General features: G+C 56.9%; 1 protein-coding gene across 2 annotated transcripts; it reads right to left on the bottom strand.

The window, feature by feature from the left end:
- Positions 1-223: 223 nt before the first annotated feature.
- TMEM92 (transmembrane protein 92) lies at positions 224-9108 on the bottom strand. Of its 2 annotated transcripts, XM_063799817.1 has the most exons (6): positions 8855-9108; positions 5779-5873; positions 2282-2307; positions 1392-1466; positions 1026-1221; positions 224-827 (listed from the first exon to the last, which is right to left on the bottom strand). In XM_063799817.1, exons 2-6 carry the CDS (start codon positions 5845-5847, stop codon positions 714-716), a joined length of 480 nt encoding a protein of 159 aa, XP_063655887.1. In that variant the 5' UTR covers positions 5848-5873; positions 8855-9108; the 3' UTR covers positions 224-713. The 2 variants fall into 2 exon arrangements, with proteins under 2 accessions (XP_063655887.1, XP_016787990.1); XM_016932501.4 differs by lacking the exon at positions 8855-9108 and having other exon boundaries at positions 5779-5964.
- Between the last annotated feature and the right edge of the window lie 11740 nt (positions 9109-20848).

Below are 20848 nucleotides of genomic sequence, written 5' to 3'. Positions count from 1 at the left end.
TTGGCACACCGAGACATCAAAAAACAGACAGCCAATACATCTAGAACAAGCCTCTCCCCGAGGGCGGCCCATGGATGGACTGTCCTCCCAGACCTCCCAGGTGGCTCATCAGTGGTGGGATTGCGGCGCAGCGACCCCATCACCGCACCCCCCAGCAGTGCCTGGGCTCACCTCTCCACCCACCTCCCCACACAGCCAGAGGCAGGCCCTCAGCCGCAATCAGTAACATTCAGTGAGGACATGTGTTTATCATGTGTTGCGGGTGGGTGCAGTGAGTTCTCTATTCAGGTAGGAGTGGAAGCTGGCTCAGGGCTCATCCAGTCCAATGTTCCACAGGTATAGAAGTGCCCTGATAAAATCTCAGAGCTGGCTGTCCAGTCAAGATTTGCATACCTCCAGAAATGGGGCTCTTACTACCCCTCACAGTAGCCCATTCTACTGTTGGGCACCTCCAATGGTCAGCATTTTCTTTCCGGCAGCCTCTTTCTTGGGTTGGGGGGTGGGCGGAAACTGTCACTCCAGCCTAACCCTCAGGACAAGAGAGGCAGCTGGGGTGGAAACAGAGGCAGAAAAAGTAATAAGTTAAATCCAAGAATGAACAGAGACACGGCAGGATGGGCAGGGACATTCCTGGGGTGCCAGCAGTCTCTAGCTTGATCCAGGAGGCACTGGGGAGGAGGTTGCTGATGGCAAGATTCCAGGCAGGAGGTGACTCAGAAGGCCAGGTTGTCAATGCCCCTCTGATCCCCGGTATATTCTTCAGGCCTGAAGCTGTAGGGAGGGGGTGGCTCTGTGGGAGTTGGGCCCAGGCTGGGCTTCAGAATCACCTGCAGGGAAAAGAGAGAATTCAGTCTTCTGGGCCCTGGCCCTGGCCACCACTCCCCCATGCCAGCTGAGGCATGGTTACCAGGGAGAGGGGTGACCCAATGCTGGGTGCAGAGTGCCCTCCAGGATCGAAGGGCCCTCCACTGTCTCTGCTGCGCAGCCGGCCAGAGGCAAGGTGGGGATGGGGATGAGACACCCACCTCACTGTAGGGGGGTGGGGGCGCAGAGAGGGATACTCTGACCCTCTCTGGGGGGATGATGGAGGGCAGTTCCAGGGGCCCCCGGCAATCCATTGGGGTGTCTGGCTCCGGCTCTCTGCAGTTGCGACAGAAGCACTTAGCCAGGCCACAGATGCAAAAGACGGACAGGATGACCAGGAAGATGATGACGAAGATCCTGGGGTGGGGACCACCAAGAGTACCCTGAGTCCCCAGGCCACCCTGGGGACTCCCTACATCTCCCCGCTCCCGCCGCCCACACTGCCCCCTCGGCAGGTGCCTGGCCTTGTCCACACAGGACCAGGCCCCTTCAAGGACTGCACCCAAAGGAGCTGGCCCTGGGCTCACCTCACGGGGCCAGGGAAGAGCTCGTTCTCCTGGCAGCAGCTGTCACCACAGCATTTGAATCCTTTGGGGCAGGCGCTGGTCAGAGGGCACAGAAAAGGGCAAGGAGAAGTTGCTGGCACCAGAATGGAGAGGCAGAAGGATCCCAGCCTCCCCAAAATACACCCAAGATGCTCATGGCACAAGCCACCCCTTAGTGGGGTGGGGGGTATGGCCCCCGCTCTGAGCTCAGTAGGAGGACTCTGGGGAAGGGCGTGTGCACTTGCGCCCAGTACGGCTCCCTATTGGGCCCCACGCCCCTCATCTGTAACACGGGTAGAAGAAGTATCCTGTTGACCTCAGCAGGCAGGTGTGGGGAAGGGGCATTGCAGCGGCCATGACACTCCTCATCCAACTCTAAGGAGGTGCGGGGAAAGAGGCCATGTGGCATGTCCAGGAAGAGCCAGTTCTCGCTGGCGCCCATGGAGTATGAGGGGTCAGAGAACGGTGCTTTCAGAACACCCAGGGCTGACCTAATGGAAACACTTTTCTGCCCAGTGACCCTTACCCAAGCTCCACCTTGTGCTCAGGCTTCTGGGATTTCTCTCTTAGGGTTAGCCCCCTGCCTCCGACCCAGGGGACCCTCAGAGGGGAGACGGCCTGGCACTGCAGTAGGAAGGACCGGGATCCAGCTACAGACCTGCCTGCAAGTGTGGAAGTCCCCGAGTTTGTTGGTGGAGGTAGAGGGTGGGGTCTCCCTCTTTGGCTGGGAAAGTGGGGGGACAGTTTCTGGCTGGATTGGGACTAAGGACGGATGGAGTTTCTGGCCCCCCACACCCCCCAAGGCATGCAGGGCATGATTTAGGTTGCTCCTCCCCGCTCCCCAGATTGGAAGTTATGGCCTCTAGACTTACAGGATGAGACCACATTTGGCTGCAATCTGTGGAAGAAAAGAGAGGTCGGGGGTCAGGGTCATAAACTGGGGATAGTGGGGGTAGGGTCTCCACTCAGATGCTGCCCAGGTACCTCACAGGCAGCAGGTCCCCAGTAGACTCAGCCTCTTCCTGCAAGCCACCCCCCACCTCACTCCACCGTGTTCCCAGGTCAGTGCTTGGAGCCCAACTGACCCCTGGCTGGCCCCAGCTCCCCTTCCTCTCTCAGCACATTCCATCACCCCCGGGTTTGTAAGCTCATCCCTTCTGACCACCCTTCCAACCTGGCTTCCACCGTGACACCCATGGCTCAGGGCACTAGCGACTTTCCTTATCCCACCTTCAGTCACTGCAGACACTGTGGGCAGGAGGACTCTTCCTATAATGCAAATCTCATCACCAAAGAATCTTGCTGGAAGCCCCCTTCGGTGGCTCCCTGGGGTAGAGACCCCCCCAGTGAGCAGCTGCACTCCCTCCCCTTTCGCTTCCCCTAGTTCTTTCTCTTCCTCTCACACACACCCGCTGGGAGTTCCCTGAACATACCTGGCTGTTTTACACCTGTCCAAGCCTCCATTCATCCTTCAGATCCCTGCCTAAGGGATTCCATGCTCTGCAAAGCTGCCAGGACCCCGCCTCCCAAATCAGCTTCCCCCTCTTCTGTACTAGGTCTGCAGGGCACCCAGGGCATCTTACAGAATTTCCCTCCATTGATAGCAATTGTGTGTCAAAGCCACACTGACTTGGAACACTCTTCTAGGTAGCTGCAAGGCTGGCTCCAGCTCCTCCCTCTCCGGTTACCTTATTCAAAATTACAACCACCCTTTCCCCTTAGTGTGCTTAACTTTTCTCCACATCTCTTGTCAACATCTAACATACTATATATTTACTTTATCTTGTTAATTGTCCTTCAGTTGTGTAAAAGGCAAACTCCACGAGGGCAGGGATTTTTGCTGCATCATTGTTGAAAACCCAGTAGTCAAAATATTTGCAGAATGAATGAACGTGCATTCATCAATTACCTAGTTTCATTTCATCCTGGCTGCTCCTAGACTGTGGGGGAGGGATGTAGGTGCCAGAACATAGGAAATGGGTGGTGGGGAAGGGCATCTCTCACCCCACCCTAGCCTCCTGGGACAAACAACCAAGGCTAAAAAATAGGAAGCCAGCTTTGGCAAAACCACCGTTATCTTTATCTTTATACCTTTATAAAATATTTCTTTTTTTTTTTTTTTTTTTGAGATGGAGTCTCGCTCTGTCGCCCAGGCTGGAGTGCAGTGGCGCGATCTCGGCTCACTGCAAGCTCCGCCTCCTGGGTTCACGCCATTCTTCTGCCTCAGCCTCCCAAGTAGCTGGGACTACAGGCGCCCGCTACCACGCCCGGCTAATTTTTTGTATTTTTAGTAGAGACGGGGTTTCACCGTGTTAGCCAGGATGGTCTCGATCTCCTGACCTCGTGATCCGCCCGCCTCGGCCTCCCAAAGTGCTGGGATTACAGGCGTGAGCCACCACGCCCGGCCTATCTTTATACCTTTATAAAATATTTCAATTGCAAATCACAACAGTAAAGATAAGAATACCAGTGATAGCCAATAAGAGTTGGGGTAATTCCCCTTTTCCACGCTCAGTCCCAGGCTGAGTACCATCTCACAGGCTTTGTCCCCTTGTGGGGACAGGAACAGGAAGGAACCCCTGCAGGTTGGCCCAGAAAGGGTGAGTCTGTGAATCCAAATCACACAGCACACAGGAATGACTATAGAATTGGAGACAGGCTGGGTGCGGTGCCTCATCCCTGTAATCCTAAATACTTTGGGAGGCTGAGGTGGGTGGATTGCTTGAGGCCGGGAGTTTAAGAACAACCTGGCCAACAAAGCGAGACCCTGTCTCTATTCTTTTTTCTTTTTTCTTTTTTTTTCTTTTTGGAGATGGAGTCTAGCTCTGTTGCCCAGGCTGGAGTGCAATGGTGCAATCTCGGCTCACTGCAACCTCCACCTCCCAGGTTCAAGTGATACTCCTGCCTCAGCCTCCCAAGTAGCTGGGATTACAGGCACGTGCCACCATGCCTGGCTAATTTTTGTATTGTTAGTAGAGATGGGGTTGTTGGTCAGGCTGGTCTGAAACTCCTGACCTCATGATCTGCCTGCCTCGGCCTCTCAAAGTGCTGGGATTACAGGCGTGAGCCACTGCGCCTGGCCTCTATTCTTTAAATTAAAAAAATATATATACAGAGAGGGAACTTGGAGACAAATCGAGGGGTCCATCCAGGCACTCAACAGCACCCCTTCCCCCTCAGACCCCACTCTGGCCCTTGTCCTTTTCCTGGACCCCAACTAATAAGTAATGGATAATTAACAGGTTTAGTAAATTAATCTCAAGTTCCGGTTTGGGAGGGGGAGGAGCTCTTCTCCCAGATTGTCTCCCCACATTTTAACCAGGGGGTAGTCTTGTCTGGGGTGGTTCAGAGGCTGAGTTTTATGGAGCGTCAGGGTGGTCTTGGGCTGGGAGTAAGTAAATCTCAGCTTACTTAACTCCAGAATTGAAGGCATTAACAGCACCTCGCCCCTGGGGTTGGTGGGAGGGGTAAACCAGAGGATGCCCAGCCCAGCATTGACACAAACTGACCGCCCAGTGATTTAGAAGGAACACCTTGCTCACTAACCCGGGTCCACGGAAGGGTTTTGGCAGAGCCTCTCTGAAAGCTCAGCCCAGATGTGTGAAGGTGCCCTGTTCTGAAATCCTAACTATGGAAGACCCTGACTTCCCTCCGGTTCTTAAATGGAAATAAGACACAAATGCATGTTCTAGACCCGTCTCTGTTCCCAGGATAAACACCCATCCCAGGACCGGACAGCTTTCCCCCATCACCTGTAGAGTTTACTTGGGAAGAACAGAAGGGCGGAGGGAACACTCGAACCCTACACCTCCCTCTCAAAATCACAGATTTCAGAGGTCACCCCAGCCTTGGTCAGGCAGCCAGGTCAAATCCCACCACAGGCTGGGATTACTTACCCCTAGAAGGGGACAAAAGAGCCTTCTCTCCCCTAGGGAACAAGCAGAGACACAGTCCCAAAGAGGGTGGGGACATCCCAGGGTCCCCCAGCACTGGAGGAACAGAGCTGGGGCTAAGTGCTGGCCCAGGTGTCCAAAGCTCAGGCGGGAAGGAGCTGGAAGGATAAGCTGAGGCTAATACGGGGTCCAAAGTCCCTATTCACAGAGACGTGCTAGGTGTCAGATAAGGTGGTGGGTGGTGGCCACTTCCCACCACAGGATCCCCCTCAGAGGTGGGAGAACCCAGCCTCTCCCAGAGCCTCCTCCGCTGCCCCCACCTCCACCTCCACAGCAAAGAGAGAAAGGAAGTAGCTAACTGTGTGTGGTCAGGAGGAAATCCTGATTCTGGAAGGTGGCGACCAGGCTCCAGAAGCAGGCTCCTGACCTACAAGGGTAGGGCCCAAAAGTTCAACAACCTTACCTCCCAGTCTCACCTTTTGGGGGCCAGCCAGCAGGCTGAACAGCAAGGTGGGCGCGAGGCCGGGGACCCAAGCTTGGGACATCCTGGCTTGGGGGCCACTGAGCTTTCCTGTGTAGAGAAGGCGGGGCTGCGACCTCTCCCACTTCTCTCCACCTATGGGGCCCCGCCTCGGAATGGGGGCGGAGCTGCACCGGGAGAGGCGGACTCGGGGCAGGGAGGGGCTGGGAGGAGGAAGGGAGGAAGGGAGGCGCAGAGGTCGGGGTTGGGTTTTGGGATTTGGGAGGTAGAAGAGATTAACAGATTTTTTAAAAAGCGGTCCCGGGCGCGGTGGCTCACGCCTGTAGTACCAGCACTTTGGGAGGATCACTTCAGGTCAGGAGTTCGAGACCAGCTTGGCCTACATGGTGAGACCCCCGTCTCCACTAGAAATACAAAATTTAGCCGGGCGTGGTGGCGGGTGCCTGTAATCCCATCTACTCAGGAGCCTGAGGCAGGAGAATCGCTTGAACCCGGGAAGCAGAGGTTGCAGTGAGCCGAGATCGTGCCAGTGCACTCCAGCCTGGGCGACGGAGTGAGACTCCATCTCTAAATAAATAAATAAATAAATAACCTAAATTTAAAAAGAGGTGGGATCAACTCCACACCGCTGAGCTGGGCCTTCCTAACTCCCAACTCCTCCACTCCTAAGTGCCCCAGACTCCAGGGAGGGGTGCCGGGACCGGCGGGAGTGGGAAGGGGACGTGGAAGCCCCTTCTTATCTGGACCTCTGGGTCTGGTGAGAAGTCAAATGGGGGCAGAGGTTGAGGGAGGGGAAGGCGAAGGTTCTAGGGTAGATTTTGAGGGGTTATGGTTGGGGGATATCACCCCATTGTGTTTTGGCCAAAAAGGGAGGGACAGGGCAGCCTGGCTGATTTCAGAGTGACCTGAGATTTCCAGGTCGAGGAAGGAAGACCAGGAGCACAACGTGGGTACCTTCGTGTCCCCTCCCCTCTTGAAATCCTACAGGAGGTGTTGGTGCATTTTCTCCCATTGACAAAACGGGAAATCAAGGCCCCAGGGTTTAGACTGCCCCGGGGTCCGCAGCTGGGGCTGGTCCTCTGCCAGGCCCGCCGGGGCGCGGGCGAGCAGGCCCATCCAGATTCCTGGAAAGACCCCGCGGAGGCCGCCACAGTGCGGAGGGGCCTGATTCTGAGCCCGCTGCGGCCGCCGCCTCCAGCACTCCAGGCGCGGAGCTTCCGGGAGCGGCCGGCAGGTGGCAGCGTCGCCCAGCGCGGGTGCCCCCGGGAGCCGGGAGGGGCGCGGCCGGGGCTGGTGGGCTGGGGGCGCTGGGCGAGGGCGAAGCAGGAGCAGTGCAGCCAGGACCGCGGGAGGGGGCGAGGGGGTGGTGGAGCGTGGGGCGCTGCTCCCTGGCCCGGCGAAGGGGGACCCTGAGAGGCTCAACGTCATGTCCTTGGGCGCCTCCTGCTGTGTCGCCAATCTGTCTTGACCCCTGAAAAACACCCCCGACGTCGTGGACGTTTCTTCTCTTTCCTTGCTCTCTGCCTCTCACCCTTCTCCCTCATCTCTCCCAGTCATGTTCTCTGTCTTATATTTAACCCCTCTGTGTCTCTCCCCGTTTCTCCCAGCCTCTGTTTTTCTGTTTCGGTTTCTTCCCATCTGTCCGCACCCAGTTTCTCTCGAGTTCCCAGCCTTTCCCTCTGTTCTCCCGTCTGTTTCTCCTCTCTCTGTTCACCTCTGTCTGCCTCGGCGGAGGCGTCTGTTTTTCTCGGTTTCTCTGGTCCCTTCTCCTTGTCCCTGGTTTGGTCCTGCACCCCCAGTCTCTCGGTCTGTTTCTTATGCTGTCTCCCTGCTCTCTCTCTCCCTTTCCCTGTCTCTATTTCCCATTACCTCCTAGCCCTTTTTGCCCCTTAAGAAGATAATCTTCTAGTCTCCTGATCCGAGGGGTATTGGGATCTGGCCCCTCTGTATTTGAAGTGACTGTGAGCTTGGAGAAGGGAAGGGGCCGCCGTCTCCCCTCCTCCCCTGCAGGTGGACCTTGGCAGGGGGACCTCGTCCTGAGAGTGCTGGAGCCTCCACCTCTTGAGTCGTTGCCAACTTGGGCTGCCAGGGTTCTTCTTGTCCCCACCCAGGCCCCACTGCAACAGCAAGACCTGGGGTCTCTACCCCACACTCCCTGCTATCCTGCCCAGGCTGGGAGCCCTACAGAGGTGTGGCCCTTACGGGAGAGGAAAATGGGAAAATGGTTGAGCTTAGAGGAGGAAGATACCCTGTGGGGTGAAATGAGGGTGCTGAGAAGGGCATGTGGGAACTCAAGGGACAGATGTGGGGGGTCAGCAGGAGTGGGGGTGAGGGAACTAGGCGGGCACCAGTGCCCTGAAGAGGGGCAGGAGGAGGGGGAGGAGGCTGGCATAGCTGCTCTCTGGGTCTCTGGCATCAACCTGACCCAGATCTAGGGTTGCCGGACAAAAGACAGGAGGCCCAGGTAAATCCAAATTTCAGATAAACGATGAATAATTTCATTTTAGTATAATTATGTCCCATGCAATATATATATATTTTTTGAGAACCAAGACTGGAATGGAGTGGTGTGAGCTCACTGCAACCTCCGCCTCCCAGATTCAAGCAATTCTCATGCCTCAGCCTCCCAAGTAGCTGGGATTACAGGCATGTGCCACTATGTCCAGCTAATTTTTTGTATTTTTAGTAGAGACAGGGTTTTACCTTGTTGGCCAGGCTGGTCTCCAACTCTTGGCCTCAAGTGATATGCCCACCTCGGCCTCCCAAAGTGTTGGGATTACAGGCGTGAGCTACTACACCTGGGCCCATGCAATATTTGAGACATACTTATGCTAAAATTTACTTTTCTATCTGAAATTCACATTTAATGGGATGTTCTGTGTTTTTCTTTGTTAAAACTGGCAACCAGGCCAGGCACAGTGGCTCACGCTTATAACCGCAGCACTTGGAGAGGCCGAGGTAGGAAGATCACTTGAGCCCAGGAGTTTGAGACCAGCCTGGGCAACATAGCAAGACCCTGTCTCTGCAAACAAAGAAAAGAAAAGCAATTAAGCCGGTGTGGTGGCGTGTACCTGTAGTCCCAGTTACTCTGGAGGTTGAGGTAGGAGGATCACTTGAGCCTAGGAGTTCAAGGCTGCAGTGAGCTGAGATCACACCACTACACTCCAGCCTGGGTGACAGAGCACCACCCTCGCTCTAAAAAGAAAAACAAAACAAAACAAAATCTGGCAATGCTATCCACATCCCTACAATGTCCTAGGAACAAACTCCACCCCCACCCCACATCTTCCAATGAAGAAGTGAGGTCCTTAGCACTTGACTCACCAGGCAGAGTCTGAAGGGCTTTTGAGCCCCTCGGCTGGGCCCCCAGTTCCTTCCATGACACCAAACTGCCCTACGTTCCTTCCTGCAGATGGGGACAAGATGAGGAGCCTGGAAGTGGGTGGTCCCAGGCCAGGCCAAGAACACCAGGGCCTGTTAGCATTCATCATGGCCCCAGGGCCCTCGGATTTTTGGTGGGTGAGGTCAGAAGGGGGTGGGAGCACCATGGACCCCCCTAGACTGAGCAGAGAAGGGCTGTTCTAGAGGAAGGAGGGTCCTGGACAAGGCCAGCATCTTCTGTTTGGCACGTCACCTAGCACCAGGAGGGCAGCGTGTGCAGGTGCTCAGGCATACACGAGCACAGAAACCCAGAGGCCTCATGTAGTCAGCGGCCCCCTAGATTCAACACCAAATTCCATCTGGGGTTTCCCAAGAGCAGCCACTTCGAAATGTCTTCATAAACGCTCGCTGGGCCCCCAGTGCATTCACTAAAGAATGAGCTGATTGTGCATCCTGCCGGGGCCCAGCTGGAAGGAGGGGCCTCCGAGGCCAGCCGGCCCACTTACGCCCTTCTCAGAGGAGGCAATCAGGGCCGGGAGAGCGGGAAGGCCAGGTCGCACAGGACATGAGGGGCTGAGTCAGGATCAGAACCATGCAGCGCTCGCTCGAGACGCCACACCCAGCACAGGTGGCACTCACCTCGGGCCTGGGGAGCCCTGCTCCACTGCTCTGGGTGGAGGATCACTCAGGGTGGGTGGCCTCGCCTAGCCTGGCTCAGCCCAGCCCAGGGGGCCAGGCTTGGGTGAAGGGGAAGAGCCAGGGTGAATTCTGTTTTACTTGGCAGTTCCCCCCACCCCCATACTTTGGTGGACACTAATATGTGTAATGGCTGATGGCGCTGGGCTGGGATCTCTTTTCAAAGCCAGCGGAATGCTCTGCTCTAGCCCGGCTCTGCCTGTAGGGGCAGTATTGTGTCGTGTTAGTCAATGTGCCACTGAATATGTTGTGCTGTGTGACCTTAGACGAGAAATGGAACTTCTCTGGGCCTCTCTCAACAGGAAGGAGAGGGAGGAGTTGGATAACAGAAACTCCCTTATCATATAGGCCATGATGAGGATGAAACAGGCCGCTCAGAGTCTGGCATACAGTAATGGCAAATAAATGCTAGCTGTCATTCCTGGCAGAGACAAGGGGCCCATACTTCCTTCTCTGCATTTCACATGGAGGCAGAGTGGGGTGCCAAGGAGTGCAGGGTCTCGCTGCTTTTGGACTGCTCACCTCCCTGGATGGGCTGCAGCATCCAACCCCAGTTTCCCCAGGAAGCTTTGCTCACTAAACCCCTCTGCTGTCCACTGGGCCCCACTTAAGGCCAGTCAGGCCTGAGAAGGTGGGGCTGGTGACAGATCCCAGAGGATGTCCAGGTGCCGACCACTCCTGAACGTGGTCTGGGACTGGAGATGTGAATCCCTCCACTCCCAGTTTGTTCCCCCTTTCTACTCCCGCACGGCCCACTGAGCGCTGCCTGGGTCTACTTCACAGAGAAGGCCCGCCTCTCCACATGGGCTGAGAACTCATGGAGACTGGAGGCTGTGCCTGTCACAGGTGTCCTCTCCCTTTATCCCCACTGCCATCGGCACCCCGTGCAGCCTGGCTCCTCAGGACTCTCGTAGCCATATTCAACAAGGCCTCTAGCTTGGTCTCCTCATTGCCAAGGAGGGACAGGCCATGTTGGGCATGTCGCTCTCTTGTTCCCTAATCTTCGGAGGCTCCCTGCTGCCACCTGAATAAAGTCCCACCTCAGAGAGACCTTCAGGGTCCCCCATAACCAGTCCCCACCTGACCCCCACCCCCCACCATGTTCTCCAGCCCCTCCTCTTACTCTTTCTGCTTCTCTCCTTGCCTCTGTCCAGGCAGTTTTTTCCACCTAGTTTCTTCCCCAAATCCCTCCCAGAAACCGGACACATTCTTCCCCATCCTTTAAAGCTCAGCCCAAATGCCACCTCCTCCAGAAAGCCTACCTGGACTTGGATCTTCCTTCAACAAGTGATTGTCTGCTCCCTGCTCGCCCCTACCCAGGCCTCTTCCCTGGGCCTCTCTGACAGCCCTTGGCCATTTTCCCTTGAAGACGTGTGGACATGTCCTAATGCTCCCACCCTGCTGCAGGGGCTGGCCAGCTCTGATTCAGCATGCATTTCCCCCTGGTGCTTTGTTCCAAGTAAACACTGGCTCTGTTGTCGTTGAATCCAAGCTGGTTAGGGGCCTTCCTGGGTCAGGGGCCTTCCTGGGTCGGGGGCCAGATTTCTCTAAGGGGGTAGGGAATTCATTTCCAAAGTCCTTGGTGAAGGACTCGTGGTTGGGGTGGGAGGAGTTCAGACTGACTGGGCTCCCCACCACACTGGCTGTGTGGTTTGGGGAATCCACCTCTTCTGCTTCCTGCACCCCCTCCAAAGGGTATGCTCAAATTTGTGACTCCCCCTCAGCAAGTGAGGAAGATGGCTCCGTAGGGATTGAGCGACTCCTAAGGGGGTGTAGCAAGGAATGCTTGGCTTACGGTCCGCCTTCCTGGAGGAGGCAGAGTCCAAGAATAGGACTTCTTGGCCATGGGATGGGGACCTCAGTCCCCTTTCCAACTTTTTTTGGAAATTGAAGCCCACCAGCCCCTTTCTCATTCTTGGGGTGATGGGCATGGGGGTGGAGATCACTTCTAGAGTCAGCTCCAAGTTTGAACCATGAATCTGTGGGCTGGGAGGGTGGAGGGAGGGCAAACCACCTGAGAATTAACAGTGCAGGGCGCTTATTATCCCAATGAGCAGGTTGGAGGGACTCACTGATGCTCACTTTCCTGGAGGCTTAGCAGAGACAAAAACGCCATTTGGGAGCCATTATCCTTCTAAAGTGTAGGTTTCTGGGGCACAGGCCAGGGTGGAAAGGAAAACACCTCAAAGAGCCTGGATGGGTGTCAGGTGGGGAGGGTCAGGGGAAGGTTGAGCTGATGAGCTTTGGCTTCTGGAGTGGCAGATGGAGCAGAGCCATGAAGGCTTGGGCAGGAGAGACTGAGCTAAGACTAGCGTGAGGGTCTTGAGAGCCCCCATGCCTGGCCTCCTTCCTCTGGGGCCCCCTCCTTCAGTCTACTGTCTGAGACCGGATCCTGTAGCCAGACGGAAGAAAGGAATTTGGGATCCTCGATTTCTAGCTCTGTTCTTGTTGGCTCCTGAAAAGAGGGTTCTGCTGCACCCTGCTTGTGGATTCCTTTGTTTCTGACCCAAATGTTACTGGGGTTGTAGTTAGACCTAAAAGAACTTTTCAGATCCAAAGGAACTGCGGATTCAGGACAACCATGGGAAGGGGAACCCTTCCATGGTCTGGGGCTTAGACTAGAGTGGGGCGCAGGCCCAGCCTGAAGCTGTAAAGGCAGAGAATGAGTGTGAGCAGTGGGTGAGGGATTCAGGCTGGCAGAGATCACATTCTTCCTCAAATCACAGTGCCTCTAAGCAGCCACATCATCTGGCTCCCAGCTGAGGACAGACTTGGCTTTGGTTGTGTGGGAGCTGCATGTGCGCATGTATGTACATTACGTGCACATGTGTGTATGCAGAGCATCCCAGCCTCCTGTGTTGATTGGCAGCTCCCACTCACACCCCTTACCCCACCACCAGTGCCTGGCTTCCTTATCTCCGGGCCAACCTTTAGGGGGCTGGCTTCAGGATCCCCTCACCCCAGTGGCCCTGTTAGCACCTCCTCTCTCCCTTGTTAGCGCCTCACAACCCCTCTTCCTCCTCCGGCCCCAGCTGTCCCCCCAGAGAGAGGCCCTGTGGCTTGCAGCCCAGTTCTCGCCTTCTGATTCCACTTCAGCTTCTACTTTTTGAAGCTTGGTTTTTCTCCCAACCCCTAACCCCCCTGCCCTCTCCATTTCCCTCTTGTCCATGTGGAGGGGTCTTCTGCAGAACATCAGAGCCTGGGGGAGGAAGCTGGATCCCCCCACAACTGAGCACGACTTCTCTTCCAGGCTGGGGCTGAAAGGGTGGCGCACAGACAAAGTGAGCCCCTCCCCATCAGCCTTCCCTGCCTGGAGGGTGGGAGGGGGGCAGTTTGGGAGGGACCCCTGTACTAGGGGCTAAAGCTAAATCTGGTGCCAACTCTGCCCCCTCATGGGGGCAAAACCTCACTCTGTGGCAGCACTGAACGAGTGGAGTGAGGCAGCAGGGCCCCTGGGTAGAAATGTCCTTTTCTGCCTGTCCCCTCCAGGCAGCTGTGCCCGACCTGAGCCTGGGTTGCTGAGTGGGACAGGGTGGTCCTGTGCCCGGAGTCAGGTTGTCAGGCCTCCAGGACTGTAGGTTTCCTCTACGGAAGGGCCCCTTCCCTGCGGGCTTTGATGTGTCTGCGAGGTTCGTGGAGGATGTTTGGCTTCAGGGCCCGGTGCCAGGATAAACTCCCTCTGCCTGCTGGGCCAAACCACTACCTCCTCCCTGCCTGGCTCTCCTGCCTCCCCCAGCCTTGGGCCTGGCCTCCTCCAAGGCTAGCACTGCCCTGCCTGCTTACTGCGGTGGGCACCAAGATGCCACTGTTACTGCTACTGGGGAGAGACCTGTGGGCAATCCTGGTCCCCAAGGCTGGCCCAGCAGTGCCTGCTGCTAGGTAACCGAGGTCCTGCTCCAGGTGGGGGATGCTGGACCCCAACTGCCAGCAGGGATGGGGATGAGATGGAGCAGGGGGGAGGGGGTGTCTACGTGGAGCTGCTTGCACAGGCTTCAGCTCTTCCAGATGTGCAGAGGTTCCAGATGTGGGGATGACTCAGCCCGGAATGAGGAGGGGTGGGCGGTGCATGGGGGAATGGTGAGCAGGGGGATCTGAGGCCCTGAGCAGCTGCCAGCTGCTGCCTCCTGTCCTCCAGAATTTGCAGCCCCTCAAAACCCCAGAGGTGGGCGAAGTGGTATTTAATAGCTGCTGGGAGCTGCCCATATGTGTGGCCCTCAAGTGCCCCACCATGTGCTGGGAAAGAGACCTCAGGGCCAGGGGCTCAGCTAGGAGAGAGAGAAAGGGAGAAAGTGGAAGGCGGGCAGAGGAAGTGGGAGGAGGACCGAGAGTGGCAGGGAGGACGGAGAGTGGGAGGGGCAGGGAGAAGCCCAGGACTAAAATGGTGGCCCCTACTTGGGCCCACTTTCAAGTGTGGCACTGGGAGGAGAGTGTATTGGTTCAGAGGACTGTGTGTGTGTGTGCGCGCACGTGTGCGTGTGTGCGCGCATGCAAGCAAATGTGACCTTGCTGCTGGAGTGGAGGTTATACGGGTGGAGAAGGAGCTGTGTTGGGTGAGCGTTGTGTGTCTGGTGTGTGTATGCTGCGTTTGTGAGCTGGGTGCTGGATGATGTGTATGTTGGGTGTGGCAGAGTGCAGGAGCATGTTCTATACCATCTGTGTGATAGAGAAGGACTGTGGGTACAGCGACTGTGTAGTGATGGGCTGTGATGGGGAAAGGGTGTTTGTTTATGCCAAGTTACATGTGCCTTTGGATGCAGAAGGTGGGTCCCACAAACCTGGGGAGTTGAGTGGCATCTGGGCCTATCAGACCAGGACCCCAAAGACCTGGGGCTTCCTTCAGCCTCCCCTGGGGGGCCTTGGGGACCAGTGTCCAGCATCCTGGAGCTGTGGTTTCTCCTGCTGGGCCCTGGGCCATATGGTCTCCCTTGCAGGGCAGCTGGGAGACCCCTGAGCTTCAGAGGCTGGCACCCTGCAAACTGCAGTGCAGGGTGTGCAGCGGGCAAGGCGCCTCCCTCCCCATCCTGGAGAGCTGCTGTCCTGGCCTCCTCTCTGGCCTGCAGGGGAGTCTGCTGGCAGGGCCACCAGCTGCTCCCTGGAGAGGCCCACCTGTGCCAGCCACCCTTGCCAGGGTAAACAGGACACTAAGTGTCTGGGCTGGTGCCTGCCTCAGGCTGGGCATTGCTTCTCCACACAGGGCTCAGCTCCCAGTTGTGGCTTGGGTTGCCTCCTCCAGCTAAATGACGGGCCTGATGCCCCAGGCCCCATAAACAGTGTTTTCTTGGGAGGTGGGGATCATGGGGGCTGCTGAGCAGACAGATAATCAAGTTGGATTGGGAAGACAGCATGTTGCCTCCTCTAAGGCGAGGAAGGCTTTTGTGACCCTTTCCCAGTGCTGCGGGGTCCTTGCCCCTTTTGGGTGACACTGGTTGAATCCTCTGTTATTCTCCCAACACACACACACATACTCACACTCACACACCACCAGCCCTCCACTCCAGGTTGTCGGCATCAATTTACTTGTGAGTGCAAACAAGCGGTGGCTGGGATCTGGTCAGCTGGTCCTGTGCTGTGTGTCCCCTCTGTTCACAATCCAAGGCCGAAGGCCGCAGAGGTTGGGCCCCGTCTCTAAATCGCTGCATGACGGTGTGCACTTGGATGTGTACCTGGCCCTCCAGACACTGTGATGCTGCCACCCAGCCCTGCCCCATTCCCTGGACATCTCTGTGGCCGGCTCTTTCTCGGTCCACCTCCTTGCCGCCCCCTCCACCCTCCCCTCCCTGTGGCTGACTCAGAGTGAGAGGAGCCTCTGGTTCCTCAGCCCTGCCTCTGACTCCCCTCCAGGCTCCTACCCCCAGCGCAACCTCACAGGGAGGAGGAGCCCTAGCTCCAGCCCCTTGAAGCAAAGCCCCCTCAAGGGGACGGGAGGAGCGGGCAGGTAGAGGCTGGACCTGGGGGAGCCAGGTCTGCTGGCCAAGGAGCAGGCTTCCAGGGAGGGCACTGAGCAGGGGCCAGGCTGCCTGAAATAGAGGGGCGTGCAAGGATGGCAGGGAGCAGGAGGACGCTCTGCAGACACCTGAGCCCGCCAGCAGCCGGGGAGCAGACATCTGGGCCCAGCCACCCACTGCTAGTCTTGAGGAGGGAGGCAGTGGAGGAGCGGCGGGTGTCCTCCTGGGCAGCCAGCAGAGGCCCTGCCCCCACTTCACTGCGGTGGGGTGGAGAACAGAGAGAGCCGTGCGGTGCGGAGCCCACAGGGCTACCACAGCGGGCCCTGTGGGTAGGAAGGGGGTGCTGCCATCCTGGGGCTCTGGAAGCACCCCTTCCCCACTCTCCCTCCCTCTGTCATTGCCCACCTCTGTTTCTGTCTCTGTCCTTCACTCTGCCGCTTCTTTGTGTGTGCCTGTCTTTCTCTATCTTCCACTCTCTTCTCCCTTTTCTCCTCTCCCTCCCCCTCTCTCTTTTCCCTAAGGGGAGCAGCTCCAGTATCTGGGGCCAGCTTCCCAGAATGGAAGGTGGCTTTGTCCAGGGAGAGGGAGGCCCCTGACCCAAGCCTGTGGTCTCAAAACAGCCACATCCGGCTCCCCACTTCTTTGCCCAGACCCTCCTGCAGGACCTCTCTGTGCCTGGGAGTCCTTGAAGCCAGAGCCCATTCTGCTTTGCCAGGTGGTATGGGAGCCCCAGTGCCCCCATATTCAGAACTGCTTCTCTCAGCAACGGGGATGAAGGCAATCTCTCTCTCTCTTCTCTCTCTCTCTCTGTCTCTCTCATCCCCAAGAAGGCAATGCTCTGGGTGGCTGAGAGGCTGGAGTCTGAGCCCCATCGCTGGGTGACCAGATACCCCGTGTGCCCAGGACAGTTCAGACCTATGTCATTGCCTGGGTGTAACTGCTATGAGCACTCCAAAGTATCCTAGTTTGGACTAAAAATTATATCCCCCATGGCCAGTCAGACCCTGGCAAAGCTCGCAGCCTCTCCCACTCCCTTTACCCTCCCAGGACAGCTGTATAGCCTGCTTGGGCCTCACTCAAGGACAACAGGGCCAGAGAGCAAACAGGGGAGCAGGAGCTGTATAAATAGCCCATTCTGGGGGAGACCCCCAGCATGGTGTCGGGCGGGTCTGCTTGCTGGAGAGGGAGGAAGGAGAATTGTGGTTGCCCCCAAGCAGCATGTAATTTAGGATTTATTTGGGGGCACTCTCTATAGCTCGGGGTGGAGCTGAAGTTAATTTAAAGGTTTAATGGGGTCGGGGGCTGGATGGGGAGGAGGAGAGGGAAGCCCTCCCACATTTGGCCTGGCTGGGAAGAGGGTCCTTTGCCAGTTGCCTGCCAACTTCTATCCCTGGGTCTGTTCCTGGGAGGTTTCTAGGACACCTCAGCTCTTGTTCCCAGATGCTCCATGCCTCTCCCTGAGTCTCAGGGTGCTTCTAGCCTGATGGAGAAGCTGGTTCTACCTTTGTCTGATGGAGCAGGCACAGGCTCTGCCCTCAGGGAGCCCTCAGTCTGAGGGGAGACAGGACACAAGCCCGGCCTTCAGAGTGGCCAGTCATGATGGCATCCCTCATCATGATTTTAATTTTTAGTCTTTACTTGTTCACGACTCTATATCTGTGTCTCTTCCTGGAACTTAAGATCCGTGACAGCAGGGACTTCTATCTGCCTCTCACAGCATCTTCGGCACTTGTCTAGCACCAAGCAAGCAATATTTCCTGAATGAATGAATGAATGAATGAACTGGGAAACAGCACCAGATCTGAAAGCCCCACGTCAAGAGGCAGCAGTGGATAAACTCTAAAGTCCTTCCACATTACAGCCTGTGTGATGTGGCCCTCCACCTTGCCGCCTCCCACCCCTCTGGCCACACTCTTCAGCCACCAGCCACTATGAGCACTGGCTGCCCTGGTGTCAGCCCCAGTTCCCACCTCCACCCCTTTCCTCACCGCACTCCCTCTTCCTGCAACTGCCTTTGCTCCCATTGCCACATGACTAAATCCTGCCAGTCCTTCAAGGCCCTACGCAGAGTCACCTCCAGGAAGCCCACTCAGATCCCTCCACTGGATCTAAACGTCCATAGCTTTTTCTCTGGGCCTCTTCTCTCACTGTGTCTGCATAGGCCTGCTGGGGTCATGGCTTCTCTCCCTTTTATGCCATAAGGCCCTGAGGGCCAGGATTGCCTGCAGTTGCCCTGGAGGCCGGTACCTTGTGGTGGCTCCATTGGAGGAAGTGTGAGCTGCTCAGTAGGCAGGTGGTCGTGTGTGCTCCTCTTTGCCCCAGCTTCTGGAAGCGCTGGGTGAGTCTCTGGTGAAAGGTGTATGTGGTGGTTGTTGGGGGTGTGGGGGGTGATTTCAGAAGCCAGGGAGGGCAACCAGGACCCCAGTGGGGTGGGAGTAGCACGAAGTTTCCCTTAGAAAGATGTCGAGCCTTCTGGTCTGAGCGACGAGGAGGAGATCGAGAGAAAGAGTACTATAGGGGAAAGACCGGGGGAGGGAGCGTAGAGGGGTGGGCAAGGGCTGGGGGACAGACAGAAGGAAAGGCTGGGGGACAGGGAGAAGCCTCTGGGTCCCTAGAACACATGTCCCTTCTTGGGCCTCACCTGCTTCATCTCTTGCCATTGGCACTGTTGGCTGTGCCTTGTCTAAGACCTCCTCCTGTGAGGCTTCAGGGGCTCTGGCCACTCATTCTCTGGCCTCTTTGCAGGCTGTGCCGGCTTCCTCTCTCTCCACCTTCTCCAGGGCACCTCCATGCGTCCAGCCATCTCATGGGCACCTCCACTTGGATGCCCTGCAGGTGTACCAAATGCAAGTGCAGCAGCAAACTCCCCAGCCCGACGATCAAGCTGAAACCTGGGGCTTTCAGATCTGGTGCTGTTTCCCAGTTCGTTTGTTCATTCATTCATTCATTCGTTCATTCATTCTTCAGAAGCCCAGGAGCCAGCCTGAGCAGATCACTGGCCCCCATCCTTCTGCCCATCAGTCACCAAGTCCTCTGGCTTCTGCCTTTTAAATCTCTTATCAGTCTGGCCACCTCTTTCCACCTGGCTGCCACTGGCCTGGGCCTGGCTACCATCACCTCTCACCTGGGCCTCTGTGGCAGCCTTCTAAGAGGTCACTCCACCTCCGTTCTGATCACCTTCCAACCCATCCTCCACAGCCTGCCCACAAATCTTCCTAAGATGCACCCTAACAGCTCCCGCAGCTCCCAGGACCCTGGCCGCTCCCTCCAGGCCGGATGCTCCCGTGGGCCCTGCCCTAGGCACTGTCTTACCTCTGGGCCTTGCAAATGCTGCTTCCTCTGCCCTCCATGCTCTTCCTCCCGGCCTCCTCCTGGTCACCCCTCACTCTGGGAAGCCTTCTCTATGCTCTTCACACCAGAGGTTGGGTCAGGAGTCCCCTTCCCGGAGCTGCTGTCACCTTAATCTCCCCCATCACAGCACCCAGTATGGTAAATAGCGCCTCACCCTCTTCATCCGGAAGTTCCACCAGAGCAGAGGCCGTAGCAAGGCCTGGGGCAGAGTTTGCTGATGGAACATGCATTTGGGGAGACTGGGAGGGCAAGAGAGAAGAAAACTGAGGGCTTCCTCGAGGGGCTGGGCCTCTAAGGCAGTGTGGCGGGGGACCTCCCAGAGGATGGAGAGGAAGCCTCAGTTGGGGTGGTTGGGTGCTGGCCCTGGGCTCGCAGTCAAGGTTGCCCTGTGCCTGCACTGTCCGTGGAGGCAGCCCCCACCCCCACACAGGCTGCTTGTCCTGTGGAGGTTTCCCTCCCCAGGAGATGGAGAGAGTCGGCAGGACTCCCACTGTAGGCCTTGGAGGGAAGAAGGCCTCTGCATCCTGGGGTGGGCCAAGGCTGCCTGCCAGCACCCAGCACCCACTGGCATCTTCCACAGCAGCCTTGGGTCTGCACGAACTGGCTACAAACACATATGACTGCATCTCACTCCAGTCCACAGCCATGCCAAGGAGGAGGATGCTACTCCCTGGGGCCCGCCTGCAGAGAGCCCCACGAGATCTTCCTTGAGGATTTGTTTTCTACCTTGAACATTCACAGGCATTTTACTTCCTACCCCATGCTATGTCCTTGTATGTTTTAGTATCAAAATAATGCTTTCCATCACTTACCATTGGAAAAAAACGGACACTCGAAGAGATAAGGCAAATTATCAGGCCTGAGCTGTTCTTGCCCCTCTTCCTGGGTTTGGAAAGAGTGCAGAACCAGGAGCGATAAGCCTGGGCCCAGGCTTGGCCCTGCAGACGATGATGGCTAAGTCATCCATAGAATGGGCTGGTGAGCCTGCCGTGCCTTGCCTTAGGACAGTGGCCACCACTAAATGGAGCAGTGGGTGTGAAGACTAATGATTCACACATGGAACTTGAGGTGTCGGCTGGCTGTCTGGGGGCTGGGCCCCTCTCCGGGCCCCTCTCCAGACCCCTCTGAGACTGGAGAAGCTGGAGGGAGCCTGAGGCTGACACCCCCAGCATGGCCGCCACCCAGATTCCCCCGAGCAGGCCGGGGACTGGGGGTCCAGGCAGCAGCTGCCCCCTCCCAGGCTAGAGGAAAGGGTGAGCTCACCCCCTGGCCCAGGCAGAGTGAGGGGGGTAGGAGACATAATTAAAATGCCAGAGGTTAGGAGGTGAAGTTACAATGGAAAGAATGAAGCCCCAGCCCTGCTGCCGCTGCTTCTCCCACCCCGCTCCCTTTGCCAAGCCCACATTTGATTTTTATTTCGGGAGCCGCCAGCACAGCACTTGGGAGGGAGTGGAGAAACCTCACTCCGGCTTGCCTTGCCACGTCTGGAGCTGGGGCCACGGAGTGGGGAGGGGGCTCCTGGGACCCAGAGGAAGAGCCCAGAGGCCCCCACCCCAGGACCCAACGTCCTCAGGGATCAGGTGCCAGGGAAGGGTGGCACTTGGGGGAGGGAGTGGGCTTGGGAGGCCAGGAAGAGAGACCTCGAAACAATGAAGGCATTCCTCGATGTTTGCATGAGGCTTTGCGCCTTCA

Source organism: Pan troglodytes, chromosome 19, assembly GCF_028858775.2.
Source record: "Pan troglodytes isolate AG18354 chromosome 19, NHGRI_mPanTro3-v2.0_pri, whole genome shotgun sequence".
Classification (NCBI taxonomy): Eukaryota; Metazoa; Chordata; class Mammalia; order Primates; family Hominidae; genus Pan; species Pan troglodytes.
Note: the sequence above shows the minus strand (reverse complement) of the source record. Positions and strands in the feature narration are given on the sequence as shown.

Bases quoted from the DNA above. Each gene is read 5' to 3' on its own strand.
- TMEM92 (XM_063799817.1), bottom strand. From the start codon at position 5,847: ATGTCCCAAGCTTGGGTCCCCGGCCTCGCGCCCACCTTGCTGTTCAGC. The intron at 2,308-5,778 runs GTGAGACTGGGA...TTTCTTCCACAG, and splicing joins TGCTGGCTGGCCCCCAAAAG to ATTGCAGCCAAATGTGGTCT. The intron at 1,467-2,281 runs GTAAGTCTAGAG...CCCTCTGACCAG, and splicing joins GCCAAATGTGGTCTCATCCT to CGCCTGCCCCAAAGGATTCA.